Genomic DNA, 19,810 nt, shown 5'->3' with positions numbered 1-19,810 from the left:
GGGTTGGAGATGTGCTTTAATGATTTCGTTCAAGGAGAAGTCGCTTCCCGTACCAAGCAGGGATGGAATCGTAACAATTGTGATAATTAAGCAAGGTAAGGTAGAATCGTGGAATTATAGAAACTGTTTTTCTCTTTGTAAAAAAATGGTTGAATCTTTGAAGGGTATCAGACACGAGACAGAATTCGCCATGTTGAGCTTAGAGCCATCTACATAAATATGTTATGCTTGGGATGAGGGGGTGTGACATTGGTTAAAAATGTCATTGACAGCATGACAGCATCAATAAAAATGAAAGGCCAATATAGTTAGGCAATCTTTAAAAGGGGATAATGACAGACAGAATTTAGGGTTTTTTGTAAGGTCTCCTCGGATTCGTTACCGGTGAATGGTGATTGATTCGGTTTCTAAAAGAAATAATTGATGAGTCACATGATCACATGGAAAATACAAATCGTGAGAGATACACCGGAGATGGAGAATAATTTTTATTTTTATTTCTTTACAATGTATATAAATATATATCATTCTATATTTAATATGTATTATTATCAAAGGTACTTGCTAATTTTACGCCCTTGTTTTCATGTTGGTAGTCTTATTTATGGGCATGTATATGGTCAGCACTGTGTTCTAAATGACACTTTAACAAATCGGCCAGCCCAGATACCTACCATGCCAACTTAGATCATTTAAAGAAACACAATACCGTACGTCACTTTGTATCACAAACGAGTGAATTGACTGAGCAATGAAAGAGCCCGCCCCTTCTTTCATTTCTGTATCATAATATGTGACTACCACTTTCGGAAGAGAAAAAGATATACCTCAATCACATTCACTCCAGACTAAGCAGAACATTACAGTATCCCCCTAATGGCTAGACATCGGTTGGTCTAGAAGAAGCCAATTCAAGGTTGCAGTCTGAGCATGAGCAGATAAAGGTCATTGCAGAACAAATTGTGTAATACACAGAGACAAAAACCTGAATACGTGCTCATGAAACTTATGTTATCATTATTCATTTATGCACAAGCAGCGCACTCCATGATACACAGGTGGAAAGGCTATTTATGTAGCACCTCCATCGCTGTAGGAGTGATTATTTCAGAATGTACAAAGTGGGACCTCTCCATGTTTTACAGATCTGTGGATATTCGGGGTCATTTGGGACATGTGCTAACTGTGAACTGTTCTATTATTATGGCGGTATGTCTGAAATATAATGATATGACATCATGCTTCAAAATGAGCAAATAGCAGGTCTTCCGTACCCCATATTCAAGATAGAAGAGTAAATAAAGCACCTTTTAGATAAGGATTGGAGCTATTACGTAACTCGTTCGTACCATTCTGTACGAGTGGATACCATCTCGGGTCAGTATCAATTTGATGTTCGTTATGCATTGACAGTATTTAATTTTGTGTCTCATATTTGGACTGACGATAACAGGTACTAACAAGAAGATAAGGTAAGATTGGAGTATATCAAGGTAAAGTTGTAGTGCATTTTATGCTTATTGAATGATGATGTTGACGCATAAATTTCATCAGCTATTCAATTTACAATTACCATCTAGTGATCACAGTAATGTGTATTCAGAATAACTCATTGATCATTGACGAAATCAACATTTTAATAAACTGTAATGGTAAAAAAGGTTTTCACCACACCCGATGGTCTGATGGATAATATGGCAGGTTAAAGGTAATACAACGTTTTGAAATGGGGTCATGAATTTGGTTTAAATGAACATAAGGTTGGAGAACAGCCAGATAGAGCTTTCTCAAAGCAGGTACCTTAAAGAAAAAGTTATTACTGATTGTCGAAAAAGGAGTATTTCTCAACTTAAAGGTAATACAACGTTTTGGTTTGGGGTAATGAATTTGGTTCAAATGAATATATTGCAAGCTTATGCGATCCTACACTATTCAATGATCGTTGTCGCGGTTGAAATCGAGTCTAAAGTGATAAAATTGTGAATAATAGACACTTCATGTTGTTAAGCTCCCTCTCAAGATTGATATTACTTTAGCTTCAAAGCGATGTTTCTTGACTAAAATCGACTGATTTTCTTTTCCCGTTTGGAAATTATATATCAGAACTGCATATTCCGAAATGTTTCAGGGTCGCAGCTACCACTGTATGGCCGTAGAAGCTCTTTGAAATGTATCGGTAGCACCGATAAAATATTTGATATTTTAATTTTTCACGATCCTTAGCGTTTTAGAGCCCAATATTTTCAAAGTTGCTTTTTCTAAAACTATGTTTCACAATGGTAATGCAAATTTTAAATTTCATCATCCAATCCTGTGGAAATATTATCAAAACGTTGTTTTACCTTTAACACCAATTGATAAAGCTTAAAGGATGATCCAACCCTTGTTATACATGTATGTTCATTTGTAATGAAGCAGAAACATAAGATAAAAAACAAAATGGCGGAAGTTTGAAATAAATAGGACCAATAATAAGAAAGTTATGAATGCTTGAAATATGAGATCACTAAGACTATGTAAATTTAAATCTTTGTGAATTTGTCGTGTACAAATATATCATAAATATCTATTTTCCCCTAAGCGCCTTCTCCCTTGGGGCAGTACTCAAAATATATGAAATGATTGATTGACTTTTATTTCTCATGCAAAACATAATACAAAAATAATTATATCACAACAAATATGTAATGAAACGATAAATATAGTGGAAATAGCACGAGAAAAGAGGAACTTACTTGAAGCAGAGCTTGTTGAAGTGTTAGTTCCTCAGATGCAAATTTTACAATAAAACATGAACAAAGTATGCTTATAGATCAATAAATAGACAATATGTAGCTAGGAAGAAGGAACAAAAAAGAAGAAAAAATGAGGAAGAAAAAGAAAAGAAAAGAAAAAAATGAATGGAGGAAAATAGTAGAAGACAAAAACAAAAGCTCTAAAAAAGGGAGATTGAGAAAGAGATTGAGTCGAAAGTCAAACAAACCGAGATTCTATCATGTACATCTATATGAGTCTAAAAGTTTAGTCTTTAACTTTTTTTAAAAAATGCATAGACTAATATTTTGTTTAAGAGATGGATCTATGTTATTCCAATATACTGGACCGGATATATTATGGATATCATACTCTTATAGGTCCTCTAAAGTGAAATGATCCTCCCGAGTCATACATTTAAAAAAAACTTGAGTCATTTGTATGGGTTTGAACAAAGTTCAAGTTGCCCGCTACTACATCACTGAGACATTCTCGATTCAGCCAATTTGAAGAGCCCAAACCTATAGTGATTACAACTTTCATAAATTCATGACTTGCCAATGATTTGATTTCTCTACTTACCTCTAGAGTAGTTTCCTATCAAGGATGGGTTTCTCTTTAATGAAAAGACCCATTAATAAATCGTTTGTTTTAAAGCATTTGATTTACGTCACCTAGGGACCTGAAAAAGAGAGGGGGCAGGGAGGGGCTTACATTCTCTATTCAAAACAGAAACTGTGTTATCTTGCTGAGTTAGTTTGGAAGTGTGTGGAGGAAAGGGGTAAACAAATAGCTAAAATAGCTGAATTAAAATGAAGCCTTTTTTAATTTTCGACCTACTAAGATAACACCCCAGAGCAGTATCCTCCAATTGGGGGAATTGCCCCTTCCATCCCCACCCCACCCCACCCCACCCCTCATTCGCGTGCAACCACTAGTAATGATTTCAATGACTGGAAATAGTTTATTATATTCATGTATTATCTGTATTTGCAGAATGGAATCACTCGGATGTTATCGTGTGCTTGTTGGACTTTCGGTGATTTGTATCCTGCTCTTCAAACAAACGAATGGTCTAACAACTGACGAGATCGATGCGTTTGGTGCCAGAACCTTCACCGACACCAACACCGGTCTCCAGGGAACTATTACGATCACGAATTATGATACCGACAACTATGTAATCCAGGCTAACGGCATCCCTGACCACGAGGCAGGCCCTTACCCGAACGACCAGGACTCCAGCGAGATCATCGATCAGGATTATGTGTATTACATTCTAAAAACGCCAGTGCAAGCGAGCGAAGTGACCGAGCTCCCTATGGGGACCATAGGCTTGGCCCTCAACGGCGTCCCGTTCTTTAACCCATACACGTTTATTGGGACCGACGCGGTGGAGAATGAGCTATTCGATTCTTGCGACGGTCACCCAACTCCAGAGAATGGAGCATACCACTACCACGACCATCCCAGTTGTGTGTTCGATTTAGAGAGCGGAGTGCCCTCCGAGGTCGTGGGTGTCGCATTGGACGGATATCCCATCTACGGACCCAACGATGAAAACGGCAATGAATTAGTGTCTGCGGACTTGGATGACTGCCATGGACGATGGGTAAATGGAAACTACCAATACCACATCACGCAGGACTTCCCTTACATACTGGGTTGCTACGCCGGCGTGGTCGACGATCGAAATTTGATGTCAGGAGGAGATGGTCCACCAGGACAGAATCCGGATAACGGTGTGGATGGTGATGACGACGATGACGATGATGATGATAACGATGATGATGATAATGATGATGCTGATGATGATGCCGTGAAATTAACATGTTGCGTTTATTTACAACTACTGCTTGTAATTTTTGTAATGCTTCAACATCTCCAGTAACTATAAACCATGTGGTCTGTACTCTATTAATTCGATTAAACCTGACCCATGGGCCAAATATTACGATGAATATAGGACAAATTAAACCCATTAATTAACTTCCTGTGTTAAAACCAGATTTTCAACAAAAGCAGATTGAGCGCCGGGTTGAAAGTGTAGGGGATTTGGGATCTATGTATTTATGAATGCCACCTACAACAGTTCATCCTGTGTGAAGGTTCTATTTGCATGACGAGTTTGTCTAAAAATGTTACGTCCGTCTGTACATCCTTTTATGCAAAATGTTTTTTGTTAATGTGTAGATCATCAAAAGCTTCGGTAAACAAGTGCGGATCCTTTTTTTAACATTCAATTCTTTTAACAATACTATAGCATTGAAATTATAGTTGAACTGCTTGCATTTAATGAGAATAGTGATTGTATTAATCAATATTGATGATTGTACCCGGTAAGAAAAAGCTACTTTTTAATGAAGGAAAATGCCACTCTTTTATCAAGGTACTTTAAATAGAAGCCAAACAATATTCAGTTTCAGTTTCAGTTTATTGTTTTCCATATTTCAAAATGATACAAATATTACAGTCTAAACCCATTCTTTGTAACTTATTATCATACACAAAGGAAATTAGATACATGTTACAAATTTAGTTATTGATCGAGTTATTTAACAGCTTTTACAAGAAGACGAATAGGTGAATGAAATTATTCGTAACGAGACTCTTCCCAAAGACTTGTGCATTAAACGTTGTTACAATACAAAAATGGACCATTGACAGAGCCCACAATACGCCACTTGCAAGGGATTATCAACAGTGCTTATCAGCTTTTAGTAGCCGTTTTCGTAATGTAACCAAAGTTATAGTTAAAGTAACCAAAGTGCATATGCCTTTGTGAAGCGCCCCGATACAAATAAGGTCATTCACCTGTTACGAACGGTAGCCAGAATTCAAATTGCATACATGAGTTGTTGCTAGGTAAGACAAATATGATAGCTTGCCTAACCTAACAACATATTATATATGCAATTTTCATTCTGACTATTAAAATACAATTATTCGTAATAAGTGGTTTGCAGATTACCTCAGCAGTAGATATATGTAGGAAAGATCTAAGACTGCTACAAAGTCTATATTGGAATCAGTTTGCATGCATCAGGGTAGAAGGAGAGTGTAGTGAATATATTAACATCAGACGGGAGTAAAACAGGGTTGTGTTATGTCGCCGGACATGTTCAATGTGTATAGTGAAATCATTCTAAGAGAATTGGAAGATGAAAATGGGATACAAGTGGATGGCCATTCAATCACAAATATGAGATATGCTGATGACACTGTTTTATTCTCTGAATCAGAGAAAGATCTCCAGAGACTCCTGAATGTAGTTGTAAAAGAAAGTGAGAGAATGGGACTAGAGATCAACTATACCAAGACAAAATGCCTGGTGGTCTCCAAGAACAGCAGTCCAAAACGTAACTTAAAACTGAAAGAATAGATTGTTAAACAAGTCTCCTCATTTAACTACCTCGGTAGCATGATCCCCGAGGATGCCAGATGTGAGACAAAGATCAAGAGAAGGAAAGCTCTCGCTAAGTCTGAATTTTCAAAGTTAGGCAAAATTCTGACAAATCGAACAATGAGTATGAGGACCAGAATAAGAGTATTGAATTGTTACATCTACCCAGTACTTATGTATGGTAGTGAAACATGGAGTTTAGCCTCTGATACTAAAAGCGTTTGGAAAGTTGCGAAATGTGTTTTTTTAAGAAGAATGATGAAAATCCTCTGGACTGACAAAGTTAGTAATGAGGAAGTTCTTACACGAGCTGGAGTGCAAAGGAAAATCATACGTGAGATGTTGATTAGGCAGTTGAAGTTCATGGGTCACATTATACGTAAAGAAGGCCTAGAGAATCTTGCTTCGACAGGGAAAATTGTGGGAAGAAGGAGTAGGGGAAGAAGGAGGATACTTTTGATGGACAGTCTGCAGAAATTGTTGGAAGAGAGAGGAGTGAAAGAACAGGGAGTGGTACTAATACAGAAGGCTAGGAGCCGAGGGTTGTGGAACAGCATGATCGCCAAAGTCAAACGATATGGCACTTAGAGAGAGAATAGATTTCAGTTTGTGAAATACCGGGAACTAATGTCTCAATATTTTAAAATATCATGCGGTGCTCCACAGGGATCTGTTCTTGGCCCAACTCTTTTTCTCATTTATATAAATGATTTGACAAACTCTACAATTTGATTCAGCCTCAATCTATGACTTGTTAAATGGCAATCTTCCTCACTCCTTAATTGAATACTGTCAGGTAATAGAGCACAGATATGGCACAAGGGGCAAAGAACAAGGACAACTATATCTGCCTAAATACAAAACCACACAAGGTCAATTTTCAATATCATTTATGGGCGTGGAAATATGGAATAGTAAACCATATGATTTAAGAGGAATACGATTTAAAATGCTTTTCGGAAGGGGTTAACGAAATCTCTAAATACTTTGAGTTAAAAAAAAAATTAAGACTTCTTAAAATGGCAAAAAGAAATCTCAGATTAGAGAATTTCTAAAAAGATCACTAGATAATCATATATTTTTTATTTACTGTATGTTTGGTTCTGATACGGAAGTCGACACACATTTGACTTACATATTAAGTAAGGAATATTTCGAAATGACTATTCTATTTCTTTGTTTACTTTCATTATATAGTTTATGTTACATGTATATGTAATATAGTATAGTAAAAAAATAGTTTTACAATTCTTGCCAAAGACAGGGAACCAGGCTCAACTAGCACTTGTGCTAACTTCTAGTACCCCCTTTAACAACAAAAGTGTACACAAAATCTATTGTTTCATTTGTATACAACATACTTTGTAAAACAATGTTTATATTATTCATGTGTAATGTTATCGATCTTGTGTTATATTGTTATATTTATGTAATCATGCTTGATACATTATGTTTTACTTGTTATCATTTTTGTTGTTAATAAACTCAAACTCAAACTCAAACTAATCGATATCGAGATACTAAATAATAAATTTAGTTGTATTACGAAAATTCGGGAGCATACAACTAATAAAAAAGAAAATAAACTTCAAATTCATGTTTATAGTGTTAAAAATTGAGAATTAAAAGTTCAATAAAAAGTGGTTAAAAACATAAATTGACTCAGATTGTCCACTGACTTTTATTTCCCTACTTCTTATGAGTTCCTCTAAATGACTATCGCATTAAAATGTTTCTGTTGTGTTAAGACAATTTCAGCCTGAATGTTTATAAGCCTGTTTGGATAACTTCAGATTTTTTTAAAGGTTGAAAACTAGCCTATATTGTGAGGGGTTTGTTTTTCGAATAGAAAATGCCGGTCACCCCCCCCCCCCCCCCCATACCTTTTCTGTATTTTAGCCCTCCCCCCCCCCCCCCCCCAATTAAATTTGTATAGCATTCCCATTGAGCTTGACGATGACAATGATTGCCTGAACGAGCCGTGAACTCTGATTGTAGATGAACAATAGTCTCGTCGATATAATAGGCTAGTACGACCAGGTACCACCGATCACTACCTCGGTCGATGCATGGAATATTATACTTTTTCACTCTGCTATTCAAGGACGACCTAATAAAAACAGGAGCATACACGCTTGAGCAAAATTCCCGTACAGATGATCGTTTTATTTCATTCAGCTGATAGTTGACGATCGGACAGGTTTATGCATTTCAGACAGGCGACATAATAACTGGTGTCAACAGAATATCTCCATCCGTTCGACTACGAGAATCAATCAAGGTAGGTGTTATGGTAGTCAGAAATTAGTTGTAACTTTATACTTAATCATAAGCTCTAGGGTCAAAGCCAAATTCATGTCTTGCCTAAAGAACGTTTGCACCGGGCCGGGATTCGAACCCTTAACACCACGATAGTAACATATTATATTTGCCAGATTAAAACTTCCTCACTGGAGAATCAAGAGCACAGAACTGATCTTCTGAGCGTGGAGGGAACGCATTGTTGTTCCCAAGATGTATCTGTTAAGCGAGAAGGAAAAAAATAGTTCAGCACACTTTAGGGTACAATTTCACCAAAATTCTTTAACCAGATTTCGTTTTTTTTTCGGGGGAGAGGGAGTCGAATGAGTAAAATAACAACAAATCGTGTGGAACATTTAAAAATTGTTTATGTTCCCTCCCCTTCCAAAGAGGAAGGCCTACCCCCCCCCCCCCCCCCTCCCCGGATATTCGTCCGTGCTCCTAATAAGCTTTAAGAACTCGATCAATCACGCGTCAAAAAGTAAAGTCCGTTGTTCTTCTAACAAAAGAAGTTGCACATCTAGAATTTAGAAGAATATGCATCGTGGTTCTAAACTGATATCTCTTAATTATAGATAAATTATGATTATCGTTATATATTTTCAGAATGAAGTCAATCGGAGGCTATCAGATTCTCTCAGGAGTTTGGGTGTTTTTTCTTTTGCTTTTCAAGCAGACGATTGCTCTTTCACCAGACGAGATCGCAGCGTTCGGTGCCAGAACCTTCACCGACACAAACACCGGTCTCCAGGGAACTATTACGATCACGGAGTACGATGAACTTAACTACGTCATCACGGCCAACGGCATCCCTGACCACGAGGCAGGCCCTTACCCGAACGACCAGGATTCCAGCGTGATCATCGAGCAGGATTTTGTGTATTACATTTTGAAAACGCCAGTGCAAGCGAGCGAAGTGACCGAGCTCCCTATGGGGACCATAGGCTTGGCTCTCAATGGTGTCCCCTACTTTAACCCTTACACCCGTATTGGGACCAACGCGGTGGAGAATGAGCTATTCGATTCCTGCGACGGTCACCCAACTCCAGAGGCGGGAACATACCACTACCACGACCATCCCAGTTGCGTGTTCGATTTAGAGAGCGGACTGCCGTCCGAGGTCGTTGGCGTCGCATTGGACGGCTATCCCATCTACGGACCCAACGATGAGAACGGCAATGAACTAATGACTGCGGACTTGGATGACTGCCATGGACGATGGGTAAATGGAAGCTACCAATACCATATCACCCAAGACTTCCCCTACATACTGGGCTGCTATACAGGCGTGGTTGATGATCGAAATATGATGGGGGGAGGTGGCGGTCCTCCTCCTAGACAGAATCCCAGCGGCGATCCTCCTGGACAGGATCCCAGCGACAATCCCAGCGGCAATGCCATGACATTAACTTGCCGTGGTTATGTACACCTGTTGCTTCTTGTCGTTAGTCTATCCGTATTGTTCTAGTAACGGCTGGCTTCTCGTGGAACTGAAGTGGTTCAATTGACTGTGACGTAGGCCTTAAGTTGAGAAATAGTCCTTTTTCGATAATCAGTAGTAACTTTTTCTTTAAGGTACCTGCTTTTGGGAAAGCTTTATCTGGCTGTTCTCCAAGCTTATTCGGACTATCAGGTGACAGATCACCGAAACAGGCAATTCTTTAACATTTGTGAAATTATGGATATCACTGGCAAGAATCCAGGTGAACCAAATTCTGGAGCTCCCTCCCTTTTCCGTCATCCCCGCGGTTTACATGAAACTATTTCACGGAGAAAGAATTGCATCAATTTCTGTCCTCCTCCGTCCTCTCCCTTTCTTATAATTCCTGTTCTGCCCCCTATAGTATTCGTAACTTAACTGCCCTCCATGACTTCAAAGTTGCTCTAAAAAACCCATCTCTTTCTAAACTGTGCTATTTAAAGGTAATACAAAGTTTTGGTATGGGGTCATGAATTTGGTTCAAATGAACATATTGGAAGCATATACGATCCTACAATATTCTGTGTTCGTTGTCGCGGTCGAAACCGACTCTAAAGTTATGAAATTGTAAATAATAAACACTTTATGTTGAATAGCTCCCTCTCAAGGTCAAGATATTAATTAAGCTATAAAACAATGTCTATTGACTAAAATCGACCGATTAGCTATTCTCGTTCGGAAATTATATACCACAACTTCATACTCTGAGATTTTCATGGTCGCAGCTACGATTGTACGGCCGTAGGAGCTATTTGAAATTTATCAAAATTTACCGGGAGCACCGGTAAATCTTTATATTCAATTTTCTCGAAAGCAGAAATGTTTTAGGGGCTAAAATTTCTGGTGTTTTTAATACATCCACAGGGGCATCCAAATATATCAAAATTGTAAAGAATCACTATCCACCCATTTTTCAAAATTTCCCAAAACTTTGTAATACCTTTAATCATGTCAATGTAGCGTAATACTTTGTGTTGTTTTAGTTTACTTTATTTTAGTTAAGAAAGTTATATGTTTGTGATAGTAATTAATATGTACAGCGCCATAAGCGTCAGAGCCTGGCGGATACCGGCGCTCTATAAATATCCATATCATTATTATAATTATTATTATAGGCTTGATGTGGTAATTAGATACAGACTGTGTAACATTCGCAAATTTTGTAATATCTACGATAAAATAGGAACAACAGGTAGTGATGCACACGGACGATATTGTACTAATATCCAAAACTAAAAACGGAATAATCGGGAATTATTCTAAGAAATGGTTACCCGAAGTAAATATTAAGAAAACAACATTTAAGAATGGAAAGTTGTTGACACAACATAGATGTAATATTAATGGTGAGGAAATTGAAATTGTAAAGCAGGCAGTAGCCTGGCTGATACCGGCGCTATATCCATATTATTATTATTATTTTTATAGGCTTGATGTGGTAATTAGATACAGACTATGTAGCATTCGCAAATGTTGTAATATCTACGATAAAATAGGAACAACAGGTAGTGACACACACGGACGATATTGTACTAATATCCAAAACTAAAAACGGAATAATCGGGAATTATTCTAAGAAATAGTTACCCGAAGTAAATATTAAGAAAACAAAATTTAAGAATGGAAAGTCGTTGACACAACATAGATGTAATATTAATGGTAAGGAAATTGAAATTGTAAAGCAGGCTGTAGACTGGCGGATACCGGCGCTATATATCCATATTATTATTATTATTTTTATAGGTTTGATGTGGTAATTAGATACAGACTGTGTAGCATTCGCAAATTTTATAATGTCTACGATAAAATAGGAACAACAGGTAGTGATACACACGGACGATATTGTACTAATATCCAAAACTAAAAACGGAATGCAAACTTTGATGGATAGACTTGGGAATTATTCTAAGAAATAGTTACCCGAAGTAAATACTAAGAAAACAAAATTTAAGAATGGAAAGTTGTTGACACAACATGGCTGTAACATAAATGTTGAGGAAATTGAAATCTTAAAGCAGGCAGTATGTTTATGTCGAGCTATTTCTACACGTGGTTCATTTAGTAATATAGGTTTTCCCGGCCAATTTCGTCAAGGCAGCGATCAATTTCACTAACGTGCATTCATGTTCGAGCAAATTTTCTCCACTCGTTGCTTCCCTGTTTCATTTTTAAACTTTTTGCATTCAATTTCGTTTCGAGTCACCGAATTTTCGAAACAAGCACATTCAAATTAACGTTTGGTTCAATCAATTTGGAAATGCGTTAGCGTCATTCAATTTCGCCAAAGTTGAGTGGGAGGACAATTCTTTGTCGAATTGCGGTTTCATTTTCGTCTATGGGCAACCTCTTTTGCAATCGGGTCATTCAAATTAAAACTAGACCTCATAATTATTGTATGAGGCTCGATGTTTATTCGGATATTCACTTTTTCATGTTCATTTGTTTATTATTTTTCTCTACGATCTTTTCTGACATGATTTCACATTATACAATCTTCTTATTTGTCTGATATATTTATATTGCATTCAATATTTTCTCTTTCTGTCGATCTTTTTTTTGATGAACATTTCTTTATACAGTCATGTCTTCATATCTTTCATTATAAATGAGGTTATTTTTTAAATGTTTTTTTTTTATCAATCTGGATTGAGTGGGTAATCTTTCTTTCCTTTCATTTCACATATTTTTCTTTATTCATCATTGCATTTTGTTTCCATCATGGCCATGTCTAAAGCTCAACTCTACCGCTGTCCAGGATCTGTGTATAATTATATAGCTTGTTCTTAGAAAAAGAAGAGAAGTCACAAATTGTGCGCCTTCTATGGGGACAGTTACCTGTGTAATGACATATATCTGCTAACGAATACGCATAATCATTCCTACTAGTAAACTTAGCATTAAATTATTCAAACAGAAGTATATTAAGTGACAAATTAACATCAAATGAAAAGCAATGCACAAATGTCACATATGGATGCCTAATCACGAAATTGAATGCTCGAATACATACCACCGTCTGTCCGGCGCGAATTTGAATGCTCTTTGCACGCTTTTCTAAATTGAATGCTCGTTTTGCACTTCTCCGTGACAAGAGTATGAAATCGCATGCTACTAAATCAAATTGAACGACGCAATTAGCTTTTTGAATGTTGATCTACATAGTCATTCAATTTCGCACGAACTTGAATGAACGTAACGTTAATTCGGATGCTAAGTTTACGAAGTTGGGCGGGAAAACCTATACATTAATAACACTGCCAGAGTAATCTAAAAACTAAGGTAATTGTTCGATTACTTAAGTCATTTGGGGAGCATCTTCCGAATATTAAGATAACCGCTCGTTTATTTAATTATCTTGTTAAAGCTGTCCTATTATGTGGTTCAGAATTATGAGGTGCTTTTGGATTGAATTTTGGAAAATTAGTAACGACTGAAGAGGGGAATTCAAATATATTTTCAGTAATGTTATAAAGAGTGTTCATTTGCAATGGATACGAAATAGGCCTATCTTAGTTGTAAATAAAAATAGTAGTATATTGGCTGTGTTGGCTGAAGCTAGAGAATATCTTATGAAAATGTCATGAAATATCGGATTCGCATGAAAAGTGTTGATGAAAACTCTTTGTTATATTCTTCTTTTTAATGATTACGATTTATTAAAGAAAAGTAATTTTTATGTTGACGGAAATAATGAATGTCTAGAATTGGAAAAAGTTATAAATAAAGATGCAATAGTCGGATAGAAAACAGAATTAAGTTTTGAGAAATATATGATTCCCAACTTCAAGTGGATTCCAACAGTGATTACGTATACGGAAAGGAAAACAAAAATTGCGAAGATAAAGATTGTGTAAGCAAAAAAAAAACAAGAGAAATATTTAACTTTTGTAAAGAGTAATAAATTACGTAAAGATGTTTGCCGATTTAGAATAAGATCGCATGATTTACTCATTGATATTGGATGTCATAGACGCCCGAATAAATTACCAACACATTATACGTACCTGCAATCATTGTAATAATGGAGAAATTGGAGACGAATATCACACCACCATGGATTGTACAAATTTTAGTCCCTAGAAGGAAATATTGTTTGAAAAAAGTTTGATAATGAATTTAAAAATGTCTACGATAAAGAAAGATTTGTAAAGATAATGAAACTAGACGATAATAACGTTGTTTGGAAATGTATTGAATATATAAGATGTGTTATATAGCCTATTTGTTAGAGGGGAATTTTTTTTGAAACCTTGTGCATAATGAAACAAGATGTTTATAAACTTATTTATAATATTATTGATATATAAGATGAGCTTTATCTGTATGTGGAGAAATGTAATAATGTTGTGCAGGTGAAGACTAAACACTGCTATGATTACTTTTTGTTTGCTAATTATCTGTAACAAAATGTCATTATACCTTGTGACGATGTCATTGCAATAAATTCAAATTAATCAAGACGAAAAAAAGTCAATAGTTAGTTCATGTAAGTTATTTTGTCTAAACAAATGATTATGAGCCTAACTTTATTAACAAACATGAAAGTATCACATGATGCCTGGTGAAGAATAGATTATTTTTTTAAAATGTATATTAGAATACTGCTTTTATACATCATAAAAGTTTCCATTTCATTTAATGTAATCTTGTAATCTAACTCAATTCAATTCAAATAATTTTATTTCCTGATCTCATCAAAACATGAAAATATATGAGGAAGGATTTTAATTACGTTTTCTTTTTACCTCATCACATTTTCTACATCAACTTGTCAGTCGTGTTTATGCTTATTAGGAATATTTGCTATCTTGGGTTGCTCCTTAAAACCTTAAATATTCTTCTTCATCCTCCATCTCTTTTTCCTCCTCTAGCTCCTCCACCTCCTCCTTCTTTTCTTCCTCTTCCTCTTCTTCTTCTTCTTCTTCTTCTTCATCTTCTTCTTCTTTTTCTTCTTCTTCTTCTTCTTCTTCTTCTTCTTCTTCTTCTTCATCTTCTTCTTCTTCTTCTCTTCTTCTTCTTCTTCTTCTTCTTCTTCTTCATCTTCTTCTTCTTCTTCTTCTTCTTCTTTTTCTTCTTCTTCAACATCTTCATCATATTCTTTATTTTTGTCATCTTCATCATCTGTTCCATCTTCATCTTTGAAACAGAAATAACAATAACGATTATGATTATGCAGATAATGATATTTACATTGATGAAGATGAAATTCGTGAACATAATGATGGTGATGATTAAATAAAGATGTTGATGATGACGGCAATTAATGATGAAGATGATGATGTTTTGATGATGAAGATGATCATTATTTTAATGATCATCGATGATCGTGATCTGAATTCGTAATAATGAGATTTAGCTCTTGTGATCATATTGTTGTTTTTGTTGTTTTTGTTGAGGATGATGATGATGATGATAATGGTGATGTGACGATGATGATGATGATGATAATGATTATGATAACTACGATGATGATGATGATGATGATGATGATGATCGATGTTATAATGCATGGTGGTGGTGATGATGATGCATGGATGATGATCTGTAATGCTGCTATATATGATAGGGATGATGAAGTAATGGTGGTGCTTCTGAATTATCAGGATTAGCCACGATATGAGTGGCAAGACCTTAGTCGCGTTCCTCTTGTTTTTGTCAACCCAATGAAGAAAAAAACTCTATTGCGATTATTATCACTACACCTTCGTTCCTCCCATCTCCCTGCATAAACCTTGAATCCTTACAAACGACCAATGCGTTCATTGCAATTTTGGAAAAGATGGCGTTCTCCACACCGCTTGGAAAGGGAAAACGACAGCTAGTCGACGCAAGCTACGATAACGATAGCGATGATGATTACGGTATTTCCCATTATTATGTTATGTATAAATTCAGACTTATTATATCAACTCAGTCTGTACAGACTATTTTCTTCTACTTCTTAGGTGTTCCTTTAATGACGATTGCATATTTGCATTTAATTGCAGTCTGAATGTTTATCGTATAGCCTGTTTGGATATCTTCAGATTATTCTAAAGGTTGAAAACTAGCTCACATGGTGAGGGTTATTTTCGAATAGAAAAGCCGGTCACCCCCCCCCCCCAACCTAAGTTGTCTGTATTTTAACCCAGTCCAACCCTGCCCTCCGCTCCCGCCCCCGCCCCGCCCCATCCCATACCCAGCCCCCATCACCCTTCCTGCCGTCAGACCAAGACGGTTGTATTTGTATAGCATTCCCATTGAGTATGACAAAATATTGTTATGGAACGAACAATGATTTCCTGAGTGAGCCGTGAACTCTGATATTAGATGTATAATAGTCACGTCAATAGGACAGTACGACCAGGTACCACCAGTCACTATCTCGGTTGATGAAAAAGATAGTTATGCTTTGTCACTCTGCCATTCATAGTAACTTGTTGAACATCAATATGGCTATTATGATTAAACACACGAACATACGTGCTTCAACCAAAAGTCCCGTACTTAAGATCATACAGATGATAGTTCTTTTTCATTCAGCCGATTGATGACGATCAGACAGGTTTATGCATTTCAGACAGGCGACATAATAACTGGTGTCAACAGAATTTCTCCATCCGTTCGACTACGAGGACCAATCAAGGTAGGTGCTATGTATAGTCAAAAATTAGTGGTAACTATTAATAGTAATTAGTTGATTTATTCAGGCGAGAAAATATTTTTTTTGTTCATGAATCCTGCATTCAATTTACATGATCATAGGCTCTTGGGAAGAGTCAAAAGCCAAATTCATGTCTTGCCAAAAGAACGTTTGCACCGCGGGCTGGGATTCGAACCCTTAACCCTTGGATTGGCAGTCAAGCGAAAAAAGTGATATTAGATGTATAATAGTCAATGGGCCGCGCAGTGGGCCAGGGAGGAACCAAAGTGCGCCAAAACTCATGGTTGGGAATTTATTTTTTATAAATCCAGAGGAAATGTTTGGATTTCCAGGGATTTTCACTTAAATTTTATTACCAACATTTTCTCTGATGTCTAAGCTTTAAGTTGATAAAAGATTTGGCTGCCCGATTCTGCCCGTTATTATGTTAGAGCCGTTTTCCTTGCAGCATTGCCCCCGAAAAATGTGTTTATTTTGGTCCGCGGTGTCAGAACAAGTGTCACGCGCCCCCTCGCGCCGTGATTTATGACCACGAATCCTTCATGATTCAGCCGCAGACAAAAAAAACTCACATTTTTCGGGGCAATGTGGCAAGGGAAATCGGCTCTAACATAACAACGGGCAAGATCGGGCAGCCAAATTTGGTATTAACTTGAAGCTTAGACATCAGAAAAAATGGTGGTATTAAAATTTAAGCGGTACACCGCGGAGATCTAAACATATCTTCTGGATTTATAAAAAACATGGATAATTAGTCCATTTTCCACTGTGGGCCGGTACGAACAGGTACCACCAGTCACTATCTCGGTTGATGAAAAAGATAATTATGCTTTGTCACTCTGCTATTTATAGTAACTTGTTGAACATCAATACGGCTTAATGATTAAACACACGAACATATGTGCTTCAACCAAAAGTCCTGTACTTAAGATAATACAGATAATAGTTATATTTCATTCAGCTGATAGTTGACGATCGGACAGGTTTATGCATTTCAGACAGGCGACATAATAACTGGTGTCAACAGAAAATCTCCATCCGTTCGACTTCGAGGACCAATCAAGGTAGGTGCTATGGTAGTTAAAAATTAGTGATAACTATTAATAGTAATTAGTTGATTTATTCAGGCGAGAAAATATTTTTTGTTCATGAATCCTGCAGTCAATTTATCATTGTCAATACATGATCATAGGCTCTTGGGAAGAGCCGAAAGCCAAATTCACGTTTGCACCGCGGGCTGGTATTCGAACCCGTAACCCTTGGATTGGCAGTCAAGCGAATGAACAACTACACCACGATCATAACAAATTATATTTGGCAGATTAAAACTTCCTCACGGGGGAATCAAGGGCACAGAACTGACCTTCTGAGCATGAGCGAAAAGCGCTAATAAGTCGTGGAGGAGACGCATTGTTGTTCTCCAGATTTGTTTGACAAACGAGAGAAAAAAAGTTTAGCACACTTTAGGGTGAAATTTCACAAACATTCTGTGAATAGTGATTGTGTGGGGGTGGGAGAGGGGGATCAAATGATTAAATACCAACAAATTGTGTGGGACTTTAATTTGATATTATGTTCCCTCCCTTCAAATCATGGAGGACGACCCCACTCCCCCCCCCCCCCCCCCCCCCCGATTTCCCTCCATGCTCTTAAGCTTAGAAATTGATCAGTTGTTGCCATAACGTCACACGTCAAAAAATAAAGTCAGTTGTTCTTTTTACAAAAGAAGATGACATCTAGATTTTAAAATAATATAAATCGTGGTTCTAAATTGATATCTCTTTATTATAGATAAATTATGATTATCGTTATATATTTTCAGAATGAAGTCTATCGGAGGCTATCAGATTCTCCCAGGAGTTTGGGTATTTTTCCTTCTGCTTTTCAAGCAGACGATTGCTCTTTCACCAGACGAGATCGCAGCATTCGGTGCCAGAACACACACAGATCCAAACACGGGTCTTCAAGGATTCATAACGATCACGGAATACGATGAACTTAACTACGTCATCATGGCCAACGGCATCCCTGACCACGAGGCAGGCCCTTATCCGAACGACCAGGACTCCAGCGTGATCATCGAGCAGGATTTTGTGTATTATATTCTGAAAACGCCAGTGAAAGCGAGCAATGTGACCGAGCTCCCAATGGGAACCATAGGCTTGGCTCTCAATGGTGTCCCCTACTTTAACCCATACACCCGTATTGGGACCGACGCGGTGGAGAATGAGCTTTTCGATTCTTGCGACGGTCACCCAACTCCAGAGGCGGGAACATACCACTACCACGACCACCCCGGTTGTGTGTTTGACTTCGAGAGTGGAGTGGCGTCCGAGGTCGTTGGCGTCGCATTGGACGGCTATCCCATCTACGGACACAACGATGAGAACGGCAATGAACTAATGTCTGCGGACTTGGATGACTGCCATGGACGATGGGTAAATGGAAGCTACCAATACCACATCACCGAAGACTTCCCTTACATAATGGGCTGCTATACAGGCGTGGTTGACGAGCGAAATATGATGGGAGGTGGTGGTCCTCCAGATAGACAGGATCCCAGCGGCGGTCCTCCTGGACAGGATCCCAGCGGTGCTCCTCCTGGACAGGATCCCAGCGGCGATCCTCCTGGACAGGATCCCAGTGGCGCTCCTCCTGAACAGAATCCCAGCGATGATCCCGGCGGCAATGCCATGACATTAACTTGCCGTGGCTATGTACAACTGTTGCTTCTTGTCGTTAGTCTATCCGTATTGTTCTAGTAACGGCTGGAAAGTGCATCCCATGGAACTGAAATGGTTCATTTGACTGTGACATAGGCCTTAAAGGTAATACAAAGTTTTGGGAAATTTTGAAAATTGGGTGGATAGTGATTCTTTGCAACTTTGATATATTTGGATGCCCATGTGGATATATTATAAGCACTAGAAAATTTAGCCCCTAAAATACTTCTGCTTTCGAGAAAAATTGAATATAAAAATTTACCGGTGCTCCCGCTAAATTTTGATAAATTTCAAATAACGCCTACGGCCGTACAATGGTAGCTGCGATCATGAAAATCTCAGAATATTTAGTTGCGATATATAATTTCCAAACGGGAATAGCTAATTGGTCGATTTTAGTCAAGAAACATTGTTTTAGTTAAGCTAATTAAAAAAGCTTAATTAATATCTTGACCTTGAGAGGGAGCTATACAACATAAAGAGTTAATTATTTAGAATTTCATAAC

The 19,810-nt window shown here is 37.4% G+C and overlaps 3 protein-coding genes across 4 annotated transcripts; all 3 read left to right on the top strand.

The window, feature by feature from the left end:
* Positions 1 to 13: 13 nt before the first annotated feature.
* Positions 14 to 5,469, top strand: LOC105445905. The gene is made up of 2 exons (XM_011682043.2): positions 14 to 95; positions 3,751 to 5,469. Exon 2 carries the CDS (start codon positions 3,752 to 3,754, stop codon positions 4,643 to 4,645), a length of 894 nt encoding a protein of 297 aa, XP_011680345.1. The 5' UTR covers positions 14 to 95; position 3,751; the 3' UTR covers positions 4,646 to 5,469.
* Positions 5,470 to 8,250: 2,781 nt separating this feature from the next.
* On the top strand, positions 8,251 to 10,371 carry LOC115921803. Its single transcript, XM_030980022.1, has 2 exons — positions 8,251 to 8,438; positions 9,065 to 10,371. The coding sequence occupies exon 2, from the start codon at positions 9,066 to 9,068 to the stop codon at positions 9,924 to 9,926; it is 861 nt and encodes a 286-aa protein (XP_030835882.1). The 5' UTR covers positions 8,251 to 8,438; position 9,065; the 3' UTR covers positions 9,927 to 10,371.
* Positions 10,372 to 16,474: 6,103 nt separating this feature from the next.
* LOC100891439 lies at positions 16,475 to 19,453 on the top strand. 2 transcript variants are annotated; one of them, XM_003724018.3, is made up of 3 exons: positions 16,475 to 16,563; positions 17,543 to 17,645; positions 18,404 to 19,453. In XM_003724018.3, exon 3 carries the CDS (start codon positions 18,405 to 18,407, stop codon positions 19,341 to 19,343), a length of 939 nt encoding a protein of 312 aa, XP_003724066.1. In that variant the 5' UTR covers positions 16,475 to 16,563; positions 17,543 to 17,645; position 18,404; the 3' UTR covers positions 19,344 to 19,453. The 2 variants fall into 2 exon arrangements, with proteins under 2 accessions (XP_003724066.1, XP_011680346.1); XM_011682044.2 differs by lacking the exon at positions 17,543 to 17,645.
* Positions 19,454 to 19,810: the final 357 nt, after the last annotated feature.

This window comes from Strongylocentrotus purpuratus, unplaced genomic scaffold (assembly GCF_000002235.5).
Source record: "Strongylocentrotus purpuratus isolate Spur 01 unplaced genomic scaffold, Spur_5.0 spur5_scaffold_10, whole genome shotgun sequence".
In the NCBI taxonomy this organism is placed as follows: domain Eukaryota; kingdom Metazoa; phylum Echinodermata; class Echinoidea; order Camarodonta; family Strongylocentrotidae; genus Strongylocentrotus; species Strongylocentrotus purpuratus.
The sequence above is the reverse complement of the archived record's forward strand: the minus strand, read 5'-3'. Positions and strand labels throughout refer to the sequence as shown.